The following is a 15,826-nucleotide window of genomic DNA, read 5'->3' on the forward strand; positions in this document are numbered from 1 at the left end:
TAATCGTGTAAAGTTCTAACAAGAAAAAAACGGCACTAATACTGTAATATCAATACTTTTAATAAAAGGTGAAGTTAACTAAAGTCAGTAAATATACCCCACTTTAGTTTTATACATACACTACTTTAAATTGCAATTTTGTAAAGAATAAAAAAAAACAGCTAAACGCACGTGCACATAAATTTCAGTTTCTACGACGTCATATGTAAAGAATTAAATTTGCTTAAGCCATAAGCATATGTTTTATTTGAGGTGTTTTTTGCGTAATATTAAAAAATGAGAACGTGCGGCGCACGGAACGGTAATTGAAGGACGACACCACTGCAGTGTATTGACCAAATGATGAATTTGGAGTGATTTAAGAATGTATCCAGAACTTACAAATGATGTGGCCGTTCTCCAAGAATAAAGCTGTCGGAGACGGAAAAAAATATAAAGTGGGGCAACCGAAATCCATAGCAGAACATGTCGTACAGAAGATACGAACGTTTATATTATCTGATCGGAGGCAAGCTGTTTTGGAAATTGCCGATTTAAGTCAAACCTCGATGCATCGGTACCTATCCTTTCTGACGACAATATATGACACGTGTATATGCCAGATGGGTCTCCCAATTATTGAAATAGAAGGAAAAAGAGCGACGGGTGGCAGCATCAGTCGAGTTTCTCGCCGAAGCCGGCGGCTCTCTCTGAAACTGTACTATAACGACAGACGAATCTTGGCTGCATTACTTTGAGCGGGAGGGGGAGTTAACGTCAAGCCCGGAAATCCACCTCTGATATTTTCTGACAATGTACGTACATTTTATACATGTTTAAATCAAATGTCGAAAACGCATGATTTGATTATCTCCTATTCGTATAAACAGCTTGTCGCTGAGTTTTTGGACAGCCCTAGTATCTCGCATTTAAATTGTATAATGTAGTATTATTACATCTCTATAAATCCGTCATAATTAGTATTTTTCTCAAAATGAATGCTGTATTGTGGCGTTATTGTCATTGACGTCACGTGATGTAGGTAAAATGTCATATTCCTGACGTTATTGTCTGTGTTGCATACAACCTTTTGAATGTCAAAATGGGAGACACGTTGTTCAAAAAAAATATGTTGCAGTTTATTATTATTGAAATGTGTAGGATAACATTGCTCTTATAATATATAATGGTCAATTTATATCACTCCACATGTTTGCAAAAATAAAAATCGCAATCAGTATTGCTTACTTGGAAATATTGCGCTAAATAATATGTATTAATAATTTAAGTTATTCATTTTCCATCTTTATTTAAAGAGGGGAACGTGATTTTTTCTATTGATTTCGGGACCAACATTATTGAAGAAGTACGGTACTTAATGGGTGTGACAGGAATGATGTTATAATATATAACAGATGATGACATAATCTTTGTAAGTACGGTCTATGCTGTGATTCTTACTGGGTAGCATATTAGTATGCATTCTACTTATTTTACTACTAAATTAATCTTGAACGATCGTAAATATGTTTAGTTTTGAAGTCTACACTTCTGCAAAGCTGAAAATGGCATTGCTTTTAGGTATTCGGCATATGAATAGCGCAGGTAAAAAAGGTACGTCTTTATATTTTTATTGAACCGGGAAAAACAGGTGATTTAAAGGGTGTATCAATTCTACGGAGGAAATATCGCGGATTCAACCAATTGAAACAGAAATATATCAAATTCAAAAGTAGGAAGAGAAAATAGCTTCACTGGAACAATGATTTCGAAAAACACCACAAATCGGAATACAGCGTTGTGAAAATAACTTGTCAAACAATTTACGACACAAGGTCTAAATTAGCTAAAATTTAAAATACAATCTATTATTCTCTGTTGCAATTTATAAATTGTCGGCATCTTTGTGGTCGTCGGTGTTATAGAGCAATGACCAAAACATATGGTCATTATTTAAAAACCGTAAATGAGATCGACATGAAACGTACTTAAGAGGACCTACACTTATTACGCTAGCTTAGTACTTGTCGGGATATACCCATTGACTAACTGCGAAAATGGGCAAGCATTAACAAACTTTCTCTTTTGTTACTTACTGACAATTTCTTTTCATTTTTAAGTCAATCTGAGTAAAGTGCTCACTGGAAGATCTTAAATTATCAATGTAAATGACTTGGATTTTCAGAATATGTTTTATTATATCTCAGCCGTCTAGATATCTCGTTACGTTAAGCTGATTCATTTTCGCTTATTTGAAATTAATTCAAACTTTAAAAGAGAACCCACGTCGTGAGTTTAATAAACTTTAGGGCGGAATTTAATTAATATCGGCGGGTACAAAGAAATCTCAATGAGTAATCCATTTAGTCAGAGTTGTTATCATACAATTTGAGTTAAGTAAATATGCAGAATATAAGAGCAAACATAACAAGCGCGTGATCTGTATTGACTCAATCAATAGCTTACATAATGAATCCACAATGAAGCGTTCTTGTTTTGAAAAGTGACGGACTTAAAAAATGATACAAGAATTATAGACAAGATTGTCGTTGTCGTTTGTTTATCAAACAAACTTATCGCGACGTCAAAGTAAGTTCCTTATATTATTATTCATGCATTATTTAAAAGGGAACACATTTTGAGAATTGTTTTTTATCCTTGAACTATTATATTTAGACTATTTTCAAACGGACAATTAAACGTCGACGATGTATTATAATTAATCAATCTAACATATATACTTTAATTATATTGGTTTAGTTTGAGAAGATTATATTGTTCAGTTACCCTGGAGCAGTTGCGGTGGAAGTATTTGGGGAACGTGGCTGATCTTCAACGTTCAAGAGAAGAGCATGTGAAGGAGTGCAATAAAATAGTGTGACACTTGTCTTCATAAAATTCAATCGATCAAATGGTTGCGTACTAATAAATCCCTGAACTTGTTGAATTGCAGATATGAAGATATGCGTTTATGGTGCGTGATTCAGAAATTAATAAAACATTCTATTCAAACTGTCTCAATGTTAAGGATATATTACCTCCATGTAAGATCAAATGACTCATCATCTGACTCCTCATCTGATACAGCATACTCAATTGACTCAGTATCTGACACAACGATCACATCATTTGACCCAGAATCTGACACACCATGCTCATCATTTGACTCAGCATCTGCATTGTCTAAAACTTTCACTGGACCTGAATTAGGCTCACCATCTGACGCATCATACTTATCATCTGACTCTTCACCTGTATGCTCTGAATCATTAACAGAACCTGTGATACAACATGACTTTCCATAACTACATACGTAAGATACACCAAGGATTTGTAAATGACCAGCATAAATAAACAACACCATTACACTCGATCTCATTGTTGATGTTTTCACATTCATTTTAAGTACAAGGTGTAAAATAATAAAGAAACAATAAAGAAACCTTACTGTTTAAGTTATCTTCCCAGTATGTTTTCGTATTCACCTTGAAGAGAAGATATGAATTAATAAAAATATTATATTCAAACCTTACTGTTTGAGTTTGGTGCTCCGGATGTCACCGTAGTGCCTTTGCTTGTTGGTTCTTGAGTTGGTATTGAAGCAAATGGATTGTCCATTTCTTGCTTGACACAAATGGAATCACTCGGTGATACCTGGACTTCATGTCTAAAGATTGGATGCAGCCCAAGTTCATTTTTGCCTCTTTCCATCTTATCAGATTCAATTGTGGCGACCAAATTGAGCTTGCCTTTTCGCACCAATGAGAGTAAAGAGTCAAATGTCTCTAGCCAGTTTGCAAGTCGCGTATCATCATACTTATACTTTCCTGCTATGTCTTCTACCATAAGCAAAGAAATGTTTTGCAGATCAATGTTAGAAATATCAGACTTGTTTCGAACAATGACAAATCTTCTGTCATCATAATCTTGAGCAAGACGCAATGCAACAGCTGTATTCACGTCTCTCCGTTTACCACTAATTAGCACAAACTTACTTCCTTTCATTTTCACTCGAACAGACTTTACAGATTCTTCACTGACCGGATAGCTGTAATCTTCCCGGTAGGATTTTGTTATTTCTACAGGTGGTAGAACAAACAATAGTTATTTTAAGAATCTTAATACTGAGTCAACCAAATTAAGAACACCGCAATATTTATAGATTCGCCAAACAAGAATCAATAATAAATAAAGAGGTAACCAGTAGGTAAAAATATAGCAATGACTATCGACGCACAACGGACATTTAATTAATTAGGTCGCAACTTACCAATCATTGTCTTCATTGACTTTCCTTTTGTTCCCACGATCAGGTTTTGGACGCCTAAATGACAGAAGACACCATATGTTCTAATAATCATATTGTTTATAATACTTTTGTTGTTAACTACGTTTTACTTAGTGATATTAAACTGATGTATGATATTAGTTAAATACGTTATTTAAAATAGAATCAAATTTAATAAAATGACAAACCGTCGTCAATAATTTCCGGTTCTTGTTCGTTGTTTTCTTTGTACAATTTAACTGGCTCATCAAGTAATCCATGATGGCTACCGACACTCTTCAATGCTGTTTGCATAATTTCCCATTGTGTTACGACAATGACTACCAACGGACATTCAGAATCTTTTGTCGTCAACTGGACATTGTTAAGAATATCGAGCATTGCTCTTGTCTTCCTTTTGTTTGGTTCTGTCTCTCCAAACGGGCAATTGAACAAAACCAGCTTTAGTTCTTTTGGTTCAATGTGTTTCCAATCGGTAGGATCAGATATCATTGCACAAAACTCCTGCTTGTACTCATCCAATTCTTTTACAACGTAAAGAGCAGTCCTGAGGTAAAAAGATTTTCCATACCCTGTTATAACAACAAATCTATCTGCTGCTACTCTGCGTCTGATTTCTGCACATTCATCCGGCGGATAAAAGTCCTCAAACTGTTCAGCATTCATGGTTTTCCTGAAATCATCTGTGCAAACAGAAAGAAGGTTTGATGATATATGCTGATTGTTTGCTTATTCAATTTAAGTATATCAAGAGCATTAAACGTCCAAAATTATAACGTGAGCGTGAAAATGAAAGTAAAAGCGAGAACAATATAGTTGCCCAATCGCTCTTGCATATTGGATTTTGACAAGGATGCATTGGGTTACAGAACAAATAGCAGAATTCCTGTTTAACTCAGCCCTTCATTAAATAAATATAAAATAAAGATAAAGATGTTCTTCATAAAATATGTTTCCGAATTAAAAGGTAATGATCTTAGACATACGATGTTCAATCGTTGTTTTTCTGACTTTGTCTGTGAATATTATTTTATTCTTTATTTATGCTTCAACAGGAAACACAGGTTTTTTTTCTTTGGCATTAACACATTTTCTGGTAAATACTCATTCCGTAAGTGCAGGAGTTCTAAAATAAATAGACTGAACAATATTTGAGATTAAAACGATTAACAAGTTTTGCACCTGGCGCATGCACCACGCCTCCTTCAAACTTGAACGTTTACTTTTTCATTTTAATATAGGATTAAAACAGTATAAAATACGCGAAAAACGCACTATTTTGTACTAGAAACTAGAATGGGCTTTTGAGAAAAGCGCATGTCTCCCCCGAAGGCTTAGTAAACAGACACTTACCATAAAAATGCAAAGGCCTTCAAGTGCTGCTGTTTCTCAGGGAAAAAACGGCAGGTCTTTTATGGACAAAAAACAAAATAAACAAAATGCACGAAAGTTGAAATGAGACGCCAGTTATTGATCGGAAACGGTTTTCATCTTCAAGCCCTTGTGGACTTGACCTTTGACCCAGTGACCCCAACTACTGCATGACCCTTACAAGCATGCAAAGTTTGGAGACTCCAGGTAAAGCAGAACTTAAGTTATTGATTGGAAACCGTTTTTCATCATCACTCTCTTTTTGGACCCAGTGACCCCAAAATCAATACGGATCATCTGCCCAAGAAGACCTACCAGCATGCAAAAGTTCAAGACTCAAAGGCAATAGGAACTCCACTTATTGATCGGAAACCTTTTCTTATGTTCAGGTGTCTGTGACCTTCACCTCTGACATAGTGACCTCAAAAACGATGCGGGTCTTGTACACCCGAGTAACATCTCTACAATTTTTGGTAAACATATGTGAAAGATATTACACGCAAATGATTTTTACATGGAAGGTCACCACGACCTTGACTATTGACCTTGTTACCCCCAAAACAATTGGGATCATCTAGACATCATGACCAACCTCACTTCAAAGTTTGGTGAACCTAGATCAAAGCATTCTCCTGATATTGCACGGAAATATTGTTTTACATTAGAGGTCACAGCGACGTTGACCTTTGACCTTGTGACCCCCCAAAATATAGGAGTTTTCTAAACCTCATGATCAACCTCCCTACCAAGTTTGGTGAACCTAGGTCAAACCATTCTCAAGATATTGAGCGGAAATGTTTTTTACATTGGGGGTCGCCGCGACCTTGACCTTTGACCTAGTGATCCCAAAAACAATAGGGATCTTCTACACCTCATGACCAACCTCCCTACCAAGTTTGGTGAACCTAGGTCAAACCGTTCTCAAGATTTTGAGCAGAAATGTTTTTTATATTGGGGGTCGCCGCGACCTTGACCTTTGACCTAGTGACCCCAAAAACAATAGGGATCCTCTACACCTCACGACCAACCTCCCTACCAAGTTTGGTGATCCTAGGTCATGCGGTTTTCCAGTTATCGATCGGAAACGAAGTGTGACGTACGGACGGACTGACGGACTACCGGACTGACGGACAGGGCAAAAACAATATGTCTCCCCCAGAGAGGGGGAGACATAATTGTTTAAATTTTCACGGGGAAGTACTTCAAACACATATGTCATCATATTAAAACCTAATACATTTCGGTTCAAAGGGATGCCCCTTAGTTAGAACTCCTCTAACGTCAAACCAATTCACCATTTCGTGGTTATCTCATTTGACTTAATTGATCAAAATATTATTATCTGTTCTTAAAATATATGCGTTTTGTGTTTTGTTTTGATCATCGAAGGCAGATGCGTTAAACAAGATCATGCATTCAAATAAAAGCCCTATATTGTGGGCTTTAAGGTACATTTGAAAAAAGTGTTATGAAGATACTGTAGTATTTGTTATGATTGATTTATAAACAATTTTTTAATCTAAAAGTATTCATTGTGTCTCCTTTTCAAGCAATTCTGCAGTTCTTAAAAGCGGAAAAGGGGTTCTAGTGTCAAACCGTAAAACCTAGCAAATGAATTAAGATTTTACTTTAGTAGGATTACATATGTAAAAAAACGATTGTAAACTTATTACGAAAGCTGCAAAATGTATGCATGGAAGTAAGAAGACGTACTACTGATGTATACAATGTCAAGAGTTTGAAACCACCGTGCTCCGAACCGTGTACTATCACCGTGTTAAACTATCTTACATTTACATGGGTGGTGGAAGCAGTCTGCAATATTGCTCATTATAAAGTGAAACAGCGCATATCACTTACCAAAAAGCCTGTCAAGAGACTGTGATACAGTTTTAAAGCGCTTATTTGGCTTCCCTAAAAACAGAAAATAGAATAATTAAGATGTGTATGATTGCTCTTGGAAGCTTCCAAAATATGTGCAATGAAAAATCAACTTCATATATTTCAATCAATGTAATCTTTGGTAATTTACTAAGGAATTGTCAATGATTCACTAACTTGGTGACGCCAAAAACCTCTCAGCAAAATGCAGTGAAATAAGTTGAATATAATTGCTTCGAAAAACATAGAATATTCATAAATTACATACCACTGGTATTGCAAGACGGCCTTTTTTCACATGTGGACGAGAGAATTGTCGCTGATGTAGAAACATCATTTTTCATGGATTCGACCTGTTCTTTCAGGTTGTAAATTACTGACTGAAGTTCGTTAGTGGTACTTATGTGCCATTTACTAAGAGTGTTACCAAGTTCCGGCAAGTAGCTAATCATCGTGAGATCTACTTTGGCCTTAACGATGTTTTCATATGGTTTTCCCTTGACAAAGTTGGCAATTGACAAGGTAGAATCGGTTAGTCTTTTCCAATTTTGCTCAAAGTCTGAATCATTTATCTTAGCAATATTTGCAATGTGTTGCATTCCGTTTCGTATTTCTCTGATCGTTTCAATATCTTTCCTAACAGATCCAACAGACGTGCAATGAATATTGACAATAAGAGCATAGAACAGCGAAATGTCCCATGAAGTTTCATCACATAAACCAACAACCGGAAAGAGCAAGTCATATTGGTCCTTTCGTATGACTTTCTTTTTCTTTAATGCATCGATGTCGTTCTTCTTGATAGCCAGATATCCGTCCAAAGAAGTGAAACTTGCTGTGGTATCTTTTCGTGCTTGATCAAGGAAAAGTTCTTTGAGCACGTCCGTGCAAATGTTGATAAGAAATGTAACAAGCCTGTAGTATCCGTTTGACATGATTTCTCGATTTTGTCCATGCAAATGTGTTCAAATGCTGCTAAAAAATCATGTCTTTGCTTCAGGAACATCCATGAAAATGTTTACAAGAAGCGTGACAAGTATGAAGTTTCCTGTCGACGTGACTGCGCTGATTTTGTGCACATGCCATTGACAAAACCTGGCAACGGACATTAATATCTAGCTTTAATTACTTTTTACTGTTCAAGTAAATTTCATAAAAAAATTGCAATGAATTGCCTCAAAGTGCAATACCTAGCTCATTCAGATACAAGTATCGATTTGTTCTTGTGAGGCAATCTGAGTTGATACACTAAGCAAATTACTAATTTCAAAAAACATTGTATAAATTACAATACATCCTTTCAATATAAAAATATATTTATAACACATTCATCATAAGGAACAAGATATGCTTTACATTTAAGAAAGACATTTTCATGAATAAATTAACAACGCAATGCATACAGTGAGTGTTAAGGTTAATAATTGTACTTTATAATATGTATTTTTTAAACAAACCTTTTCGCTCGTGTTCTTAATAATGATAAATTGACATGGATGTGTTTTGTTAGTTCAATTTTTAAAAGATCTACTAATTTATCTGGCACTTCGAGCGCCGGGTATCAACTTTATAAATATTCCGCGAATAAGTTAGCTACACATTCCGTTAGGACCCGGAGCACGTTCAATGATATAGCAAGTTCAACATGATGGTGCCATGATGAGGGTTAGTCGTTTCTGGGTATGGAGATATCGGTATGTGGTATATTTATTTTTTGTGCAGAATTGAACGTTTAAAAGTGTGACCTCCACAGGTCTTGTGATGGCTTGTGTCTTCACTCTCCTCTTGTTTTGCTACTGATATCAGGTACATATTTTATATAACATAATTAATATGAACTCAAGGTTGAAATGATGAAGAATGACTTTTATATTAGTTATAATTACGAGTATATTCATTTGAGTGTGTTATATAATAATTTGTATTATTTGACATGCCCAATACTGGCGCTTTTAACTATCCTATGGCCACTTTCAAGTAACATCATATTTACACATGTCAAGTGCAGGACATACAATTATGGCTACATATCATACATTCACTTACAGGCGCGTCAAGAAGCGTTTATTTACAAATTATTTTTGACTTAACATTGTGTGCATTCAGCCCAAAACCGTTGTATTTTAAAAACATACCAGTCGCATTGCGCAACTATGGTCCTTCGGATGAATATTTGCATTCATTGGTTTATTGTGTTTTTTAGTTAAATGAAAATTCAGGAAGAAAGCAAAGCTATAAATTAGCGTTAGATGCAGGTTTACAAGTACGACCATGCATTGCGCCTATTGTTCACAAATTTGACGTCACACACATTTCGTCATACCGAATTACATACATGAACTTACATGCATAATTATCGAATCAATATTTCAACTAGACTTTCATTTTATATTTATCCTAACACGGACTCGTTGTAGGACATGGAGAAAGGTATAATAATTCATATTAATATTTTAAAACAAGCTATATGACAAATTTGAGCAAAGACCTTTGATAAATTCTTAAACATTGATGCGCCAATGACAACCCCCCATTCCAACAACCAACTAAATTTGCTCAAGTTAACTGTGGTTGTCAACATTGCAGAAACACTGTAATAGAAAATACCGGAGTGCACCAGTTCAGATTTAAATCGTGTAAATACCCGAACCATTAGCCATATTAATGTTATATAGAAATGTATTTGTTTTGCGGGATCGGGCCACTCATAAAGCTTAACCTGTTAACGCCCCATAGCATAATATAATTATTGACTTATTATATTGCAATCGAAAGTATCATTTTGAATTGTCCATTAACAAGTGTTCTTGCAGGCGCGTAGCTATGGCAAACTTGAGATTACGCAGATGGATGACGGACAGCATATTAACTTCTTCTCCCCTACTCCAATTCGGTTTTTATTTCAAATGTTTATTTAGGAACGACAAAAACATAATCCTGTCAAAATTTCATTACCCGACTGCAGATTTGCTTAAGGCAGCTACGCGCCAGTTCTGTTTGTAGTTTGGTTATTCAAATAATTACTTAGAATCCGTAGCCAATTGAGTATGTTATTGTACATAGTTCTTATAAAATAGAATCAACAGATCCCAACATGCGATTATCACAAATACATTGACAGAGATACCTAAATCAAAAGTGGGTTAATATTAAAATGCAGTGTGTTTACATTTGTGAAACATGTTATGAAAATCACTGATATCAGTTAAGATACTTAAAATGATTATGTCAATTACATGCAATTACATGCACACTAACCTCGAGTTACGATGTTTCTGATGGAGATAACAGTCATAGAATAAAACACAAATATGGAAATCGATGACCGTCTAGTAAACGCCTGCCTGAAAATAAAACAAAAGATACAAAGACGATCGGCACAATTTGAAACACTGTAACAATCAGTTAGGATTCTCACAATGGAAATAAAGTTCTGCTTACCAAAATTAAACAAATGTCTTTACAAAGTAGTGATATGACTAAAATCTTGGTTTATTTATTATGCTTGTAACTTCAATAAAGTTATTTGTTTGATTTGTTTGTATCATTGTTCTTTTCTTTTTTACATGTGTTGTGTTCATACTGCTAAATAATAATTAATGTGACTGTTTTGTATGGTTTCGTACTATAATTGTTAAACGTCTGTTATGTGGTAATAACATTAATATGTTTGATTACATTCAGTATGTTATCTTAAGTATTATTTTTATGAACAGTTCATAATATGAAGAGGATAAGGAGATAATGGTACAATATCATTTGACCAGGACCAAAATGACACTTATTACCGATACCCGTTTTGCCGCCCGTAGAACGTTCGCACATGAAATCAATTCTCGTCTTAACAAATCAAATTTGGCGACTGTAAAAAATGTCTTAACTAAATAATACAATTAATTGATCTGCCTGAACAGATTAATTATGATCATCGTAAAGGGATGCAAACGCGAACGCAGTCTAGGAAAATATGCCAGTGTTCGACAACCAGGGGAGAATATAAGGGCGGCGTTTTTAATCACCATTGACATTCAAGAAAACAAAACAAACGAAGAGGTCAATTGCATTTACTTAAAAATTAGCAACCCTGTCCAAACATATTGACATCAAGAATATTTGTTTACTTTAGCACAGAAAGTTGATCTACTTGCTACGAGTACATTTTAATTAAGCTTAATTGTGAAAGTCAAGACATAAAAAGAAAGATGTCAGTGATTCGTAAATAACAAATTCGGATAGACGTTTGGTGAAAAAATAAAAATGATGTGAAAAAAATGACAAAAAAATGACAACAATTTTTTTTTTGCTTTTTTCTAAAACTTGGCATACTCTCAAAAACTAAATTAAAATTGTATTTGTACAACTGGAATGTACAACTGGAATGTAAAACTGGATTGAAGGTTTCATTTAAGAAGAATATAGTAAATTTACAAAAAGAAGTAGAAGAAAAAGAAGAAGAGAAAGTATGTATTAAAGAGCTTAATGCAGGGCGGAGCCGGGCCGTTGCGTGATAATTGGCCCTCGTGCTCATCACTTCCCTCGACTACACCTCGGGCCATAATGATATACTAGGGCCAAATAGACACTTAGCCAGGGCCAAATAAACACTAAACCATGGCAAAAATGGCACTTAACCATAGACAAATAGACGCATATTTAACCAGGGCCAAATAGACTCATACCCCAAGTAGCATATACACTGAGTAAAATTTCTAATTAGTCACACGAGGTTAAAGACTAAAACTATTCGATAGTGGACAAGTTTTTTATCACGATTAAAAGATCAGCTCGTCTCACACAATTACATAACATTTGATTTAATTCATTTTCAAAGTTAATGATCTGTGCCAAATCATTTAAACGGACTGTTAACCAGATTGGCACCAACAAAAGATTTTTTCTGTAACGAATCTCAGGACAATTATCTAATAGAATGTGTTACGCTTTTAAATATCATAATTGTTCGGGTTCGAACCCGTGTCGCCAAAAGTGCAGTCCAGCGTCGAACTCACTGAGCTACGAAGGCTAGCCTATCACGCATAAGATGAATTCTACCTGAAAGACATACCCAGTAATCTTTTTTAATAGAAAAATACGAAATAACTGCTAAATTTAAATAAATTTCAAACAATGTGGTACTTCGGTTAGTAAGTTTCAATGCACTGTACACATCGATGCCAAGTTTATGTGGTGGTTTTCGACAATTTTCTTTTTTTTCGCCATTTTATCATACGTGAAACAGCCCCTTTAATACCATTGTTTAGAAAGTCACAATTTATTTAATATTTCGTATGGCCCCCATTTGCAGCAATCACTGCCCGACAGCGAGACCTCATGAATCGAATGTATCTTTGGAAAGTTCCCTGGAGAATCCCAGTCCATGCATACACCGCCACCTGCTTAAGTTGTCCGAGAAAACCTGGTTGTTGTTGAAGCATTTGAGCGCGTCCCATGCTCTATGATGTTTAAGTCCGGCCTTCTTGCTGGCCATTGCATTACTCGGATGGTGTTGTTGTTTGTTAGCAATAGCTGCGTTGCTCTTGCGGCATAAACATGGCGCATTGTCATGGACAAGTTACATGCCTTGCGGCTATGTGTGGCAGAATCACAGCTATAAGATTGTCATTTTGGTGCCTTAGTGCATTCAGGTTACCGTGTACCCTGACCAATGGCGTTTTCGTGTGCATGGAAATGCCTGCAAAAACATAACGGAGCCACCACCGAATCGTTCCTGTTGAAGTACACACTCCGCGTGGTTCCGTTCCCCTCGGCGACGGTAGACCCGCACCCGACCATCAGCTTGTTGCAACTTTACTCTCATCTCGTCAACAGAAAGGACATTGGACCAATCAGCTTGCGGAAATCGTAGGTGACGTCGCGCCCACACCAACCGATCATGCCGGAAAATTCTGACGCAGTACCGGGACTCTACCGTAGCTCTATCGTTGCTCTACCTTGATGGTCCGTGGTAATAGGGGTCGGTTGGGAATGCTTCACTCATGGTAGACATACTGTGAACCCCGGAGTTGAGCCGGAAAAGCTCTGCTGATTGCCGGTAAAGTCCCGTTTTGCAACGATTGAACGACTCTGCAGGTTGAGGCCGTCAGATACCCGTTTCAGAACGGACTGACCCGGGTTGTCAGGGATTATACCAAATCATCTATAACGGTATAACAAATGGCGAAGTTATTATCAGACAGGGTGTAGTTACGGTTAGGCCAGGATAAATTCTGGGTGTGTTTAAGTTGAGAGCATCGAACATCAGTAAGATAAATTATATGATCCTGACCAGCAACAAACTCGAGTTGGTAAACTGTAAGTTGCAGCTGGTCCATCAGCAGACAGCTTTCCCTATAGTGATTGCAAGGGGGGATTCTGTTATTACACAACAGACGACACCCACGAAGAAACCAAAGAAAGGCAGTATGGGTTCGCCCTTGGTTACAAAGGAGACGTTAATTCGGACATAACTCCAGACTTTTAGAGGAACTGCAGATTGAAGATGAGTGGTCGCCCCGATTACTCCTTCGGGATCATCCTAGAATGTTCCATGAACTGCTGCAGATATAAGAGCATCGAATGTCCTAACAAAATACATGGTACAGTTTTTTGAGCCTGGTCTCAAATTAGCCATCAATTTGCAATACCTAACCAGCGGGGACAACTCATTGATGTATGCCTTCAGAGTGGCTTACAACACCGTCTCAAACTTCATTTCCTCCGGGATGGAGGTGCTGGCCCAATGTGATCTGAAGATGGTTCTTCTTCTGTTGCCACCTACACCGAATATTTCCACATAACAGTTGCAGGTGGGTTCTTGGTTCTAGGTATTGTCATCTTCTGGCGCTTTTTCTGTATATGCTGCGTCGTGATAGTGATGGTGATTTACGCTCAGGTGAAAACTTCTTCAGGGGTGGCGTTGTTGGACCACGAATCGATTCGTCATCAGATGTTGAACGCATGGTGCCATCTAGTGCATTCTTCATCACACTTTTTCGAACAGGTGGCTCGGTTCACTGGCGCGACATCAAAAATCCACCGTGTCCAGGATCATCCCGGATCAACCCGGTATACCGGATGGTTTTCACCGGGACCAGAACCAGGACAGTGATAACTGATAACTAGGCTTTAAACGGTTTAAATGGCGCTTCCCTGGTGGTACTGGGCTAATCCGTATTGGCTCCGTGTTGATCCGTTTTGGTGCCGTGTTCGGTCCGGGCTGGTCCGATGTTAAGAGACCGTCGAGTGAATGTCGAATTAATTCAACGCAGAGATATGTTTTGATCCGGGGTGTTTCGTGTAAATCCGGGTGGTCCGTGTTGGGTCCGGCATCGGTGTGACTTTAGTTTATGTGAGAACTAAAAAGAATCACAGATACCTTCCTCAAGATCCAGATTCTAGTTGACGGTGTCTATTGATTTTGTTGTGATGAGTAAGCCATCTGGATCTTGTGATAATTTTAGTTCAATGAGACGTGGCATTCATTGACAGACTTAGAAAAAAAATGTTATGCTTTTTTGTCTTAAAACCTTCTTCCTAACCTATTGACATCAACTCTAAAACAAACAAAAACTGTGTAAACACACCGAATGAAGACTTACACACTACGTGTATCTATAGAGCCCAAGTATGCGAAGATAGTATTGTGCTCCAAGGATTACTGCCAGATGGCTGCGGCAATGTCAAAGGACAGCCAAAGGGCAAATGGTTCTGCCGAATGTGCAAGAATGGAACATGGTGGAAAATGGGTGATGACGGTTGCATACCTAGGCGTAAAACTGTGATAATTATTTATTTGAAAATTATTGTTGTCATGGGCCACAGGCTGTATACAATGGTGTTTCCTGGTGAAAGTGTATAACTGATAAACACTTTAACATTTGCACTTTTAGTACCACATGTCATTGCTAAAAGTTATTTCTAATGCTTATATTGTATTATATATTTCCTCAAACGCTCAAACTTTATTGTCTTTGTTTTTATTCAACAAACAACAACAGTCGCAACAATAGCAACAACACTGACCTTTATTTGGTATAACGGAAAAACCCAAGAAATAAGAATAAGATTAAATAGTGGGGGGTCCGAATTTTATTTAGGAATATTATGATTTCAACGCAATAATAATTATCACAAATATCATCTTAACAATTTTTCCATTTATAACTGTGGATCGTTTGGTAAGTGTACTCAGTGACAATGTTGGACAGTGTGCCATTTGGTGCTATACTGAGGATTATATGGTAAAGCCACTCGGTAACACTTTTGGCCATTGTGGGATTTTGGAGTTATTCTGTGGATCAAATATTG

At 36.8% G+C, this 15,826-nt stretch overlaps 1 protein-coding gene across 2 annotated transcripts in view; it reads right to left on the reverse strand.

The window, feature by feature from the left end:
- The window catches only part of LOC128223876 (uncharacterized), a 33,996-nt gene that overhangs the window by 4,842 nt on the left and 13,328 nt on the right, over positions 1-15,826 (reverse strand). The window contains exons 2-8 of one of the 2 annotated variants that reach the window (XM_052933316.1): positions 10,778-10,863; positions 7,788-8,614; positions 7,499-7,552; positions 4,456-4,950; positions 4,250-4,303; positions 3,513-4,058; positions 3,018-3,258 (exon numbers count right to left, since the gene is read on the reverse strand). In XM_052933316.1, coding sequence (XP_052789276.1) covers positions 3,018-3,258; positions 3,513-4,058; positions 4,250-4,303; positions 4,456-4,950; positions 7,499-7,552; positions 7,788-8,454 — 2,057 coding nt within the window. In that variant the 5' untranslated portion in view covers positions 8,455-8,614; positions 10,778-10,863. The remainder of the gene's footprint in view (positions 1-3,017; positions 3,259-3,512; positions 4,059-4,249; positions 4,304-4,455; positions 4,951-7,498; positions 7,553-7,787; positions 8,615-10,777; positions 10,864-15,826) is intronic. The other variant, XM_052933318.1, reaches the window with a different exon arrangement.

Source organism: Mya arenaria, chromosome 17 (assembly GCF_026914265.1).
Source record: "Mya arenaria isolate MELC-2E11 chromosome 17, ASM2691426v1".
Taxonomy (NCBI): Eukaryota; Metazoa; Mollusca; class Bivalvia; order Myida; family Myidae; genus Mya; species Mya arenaria.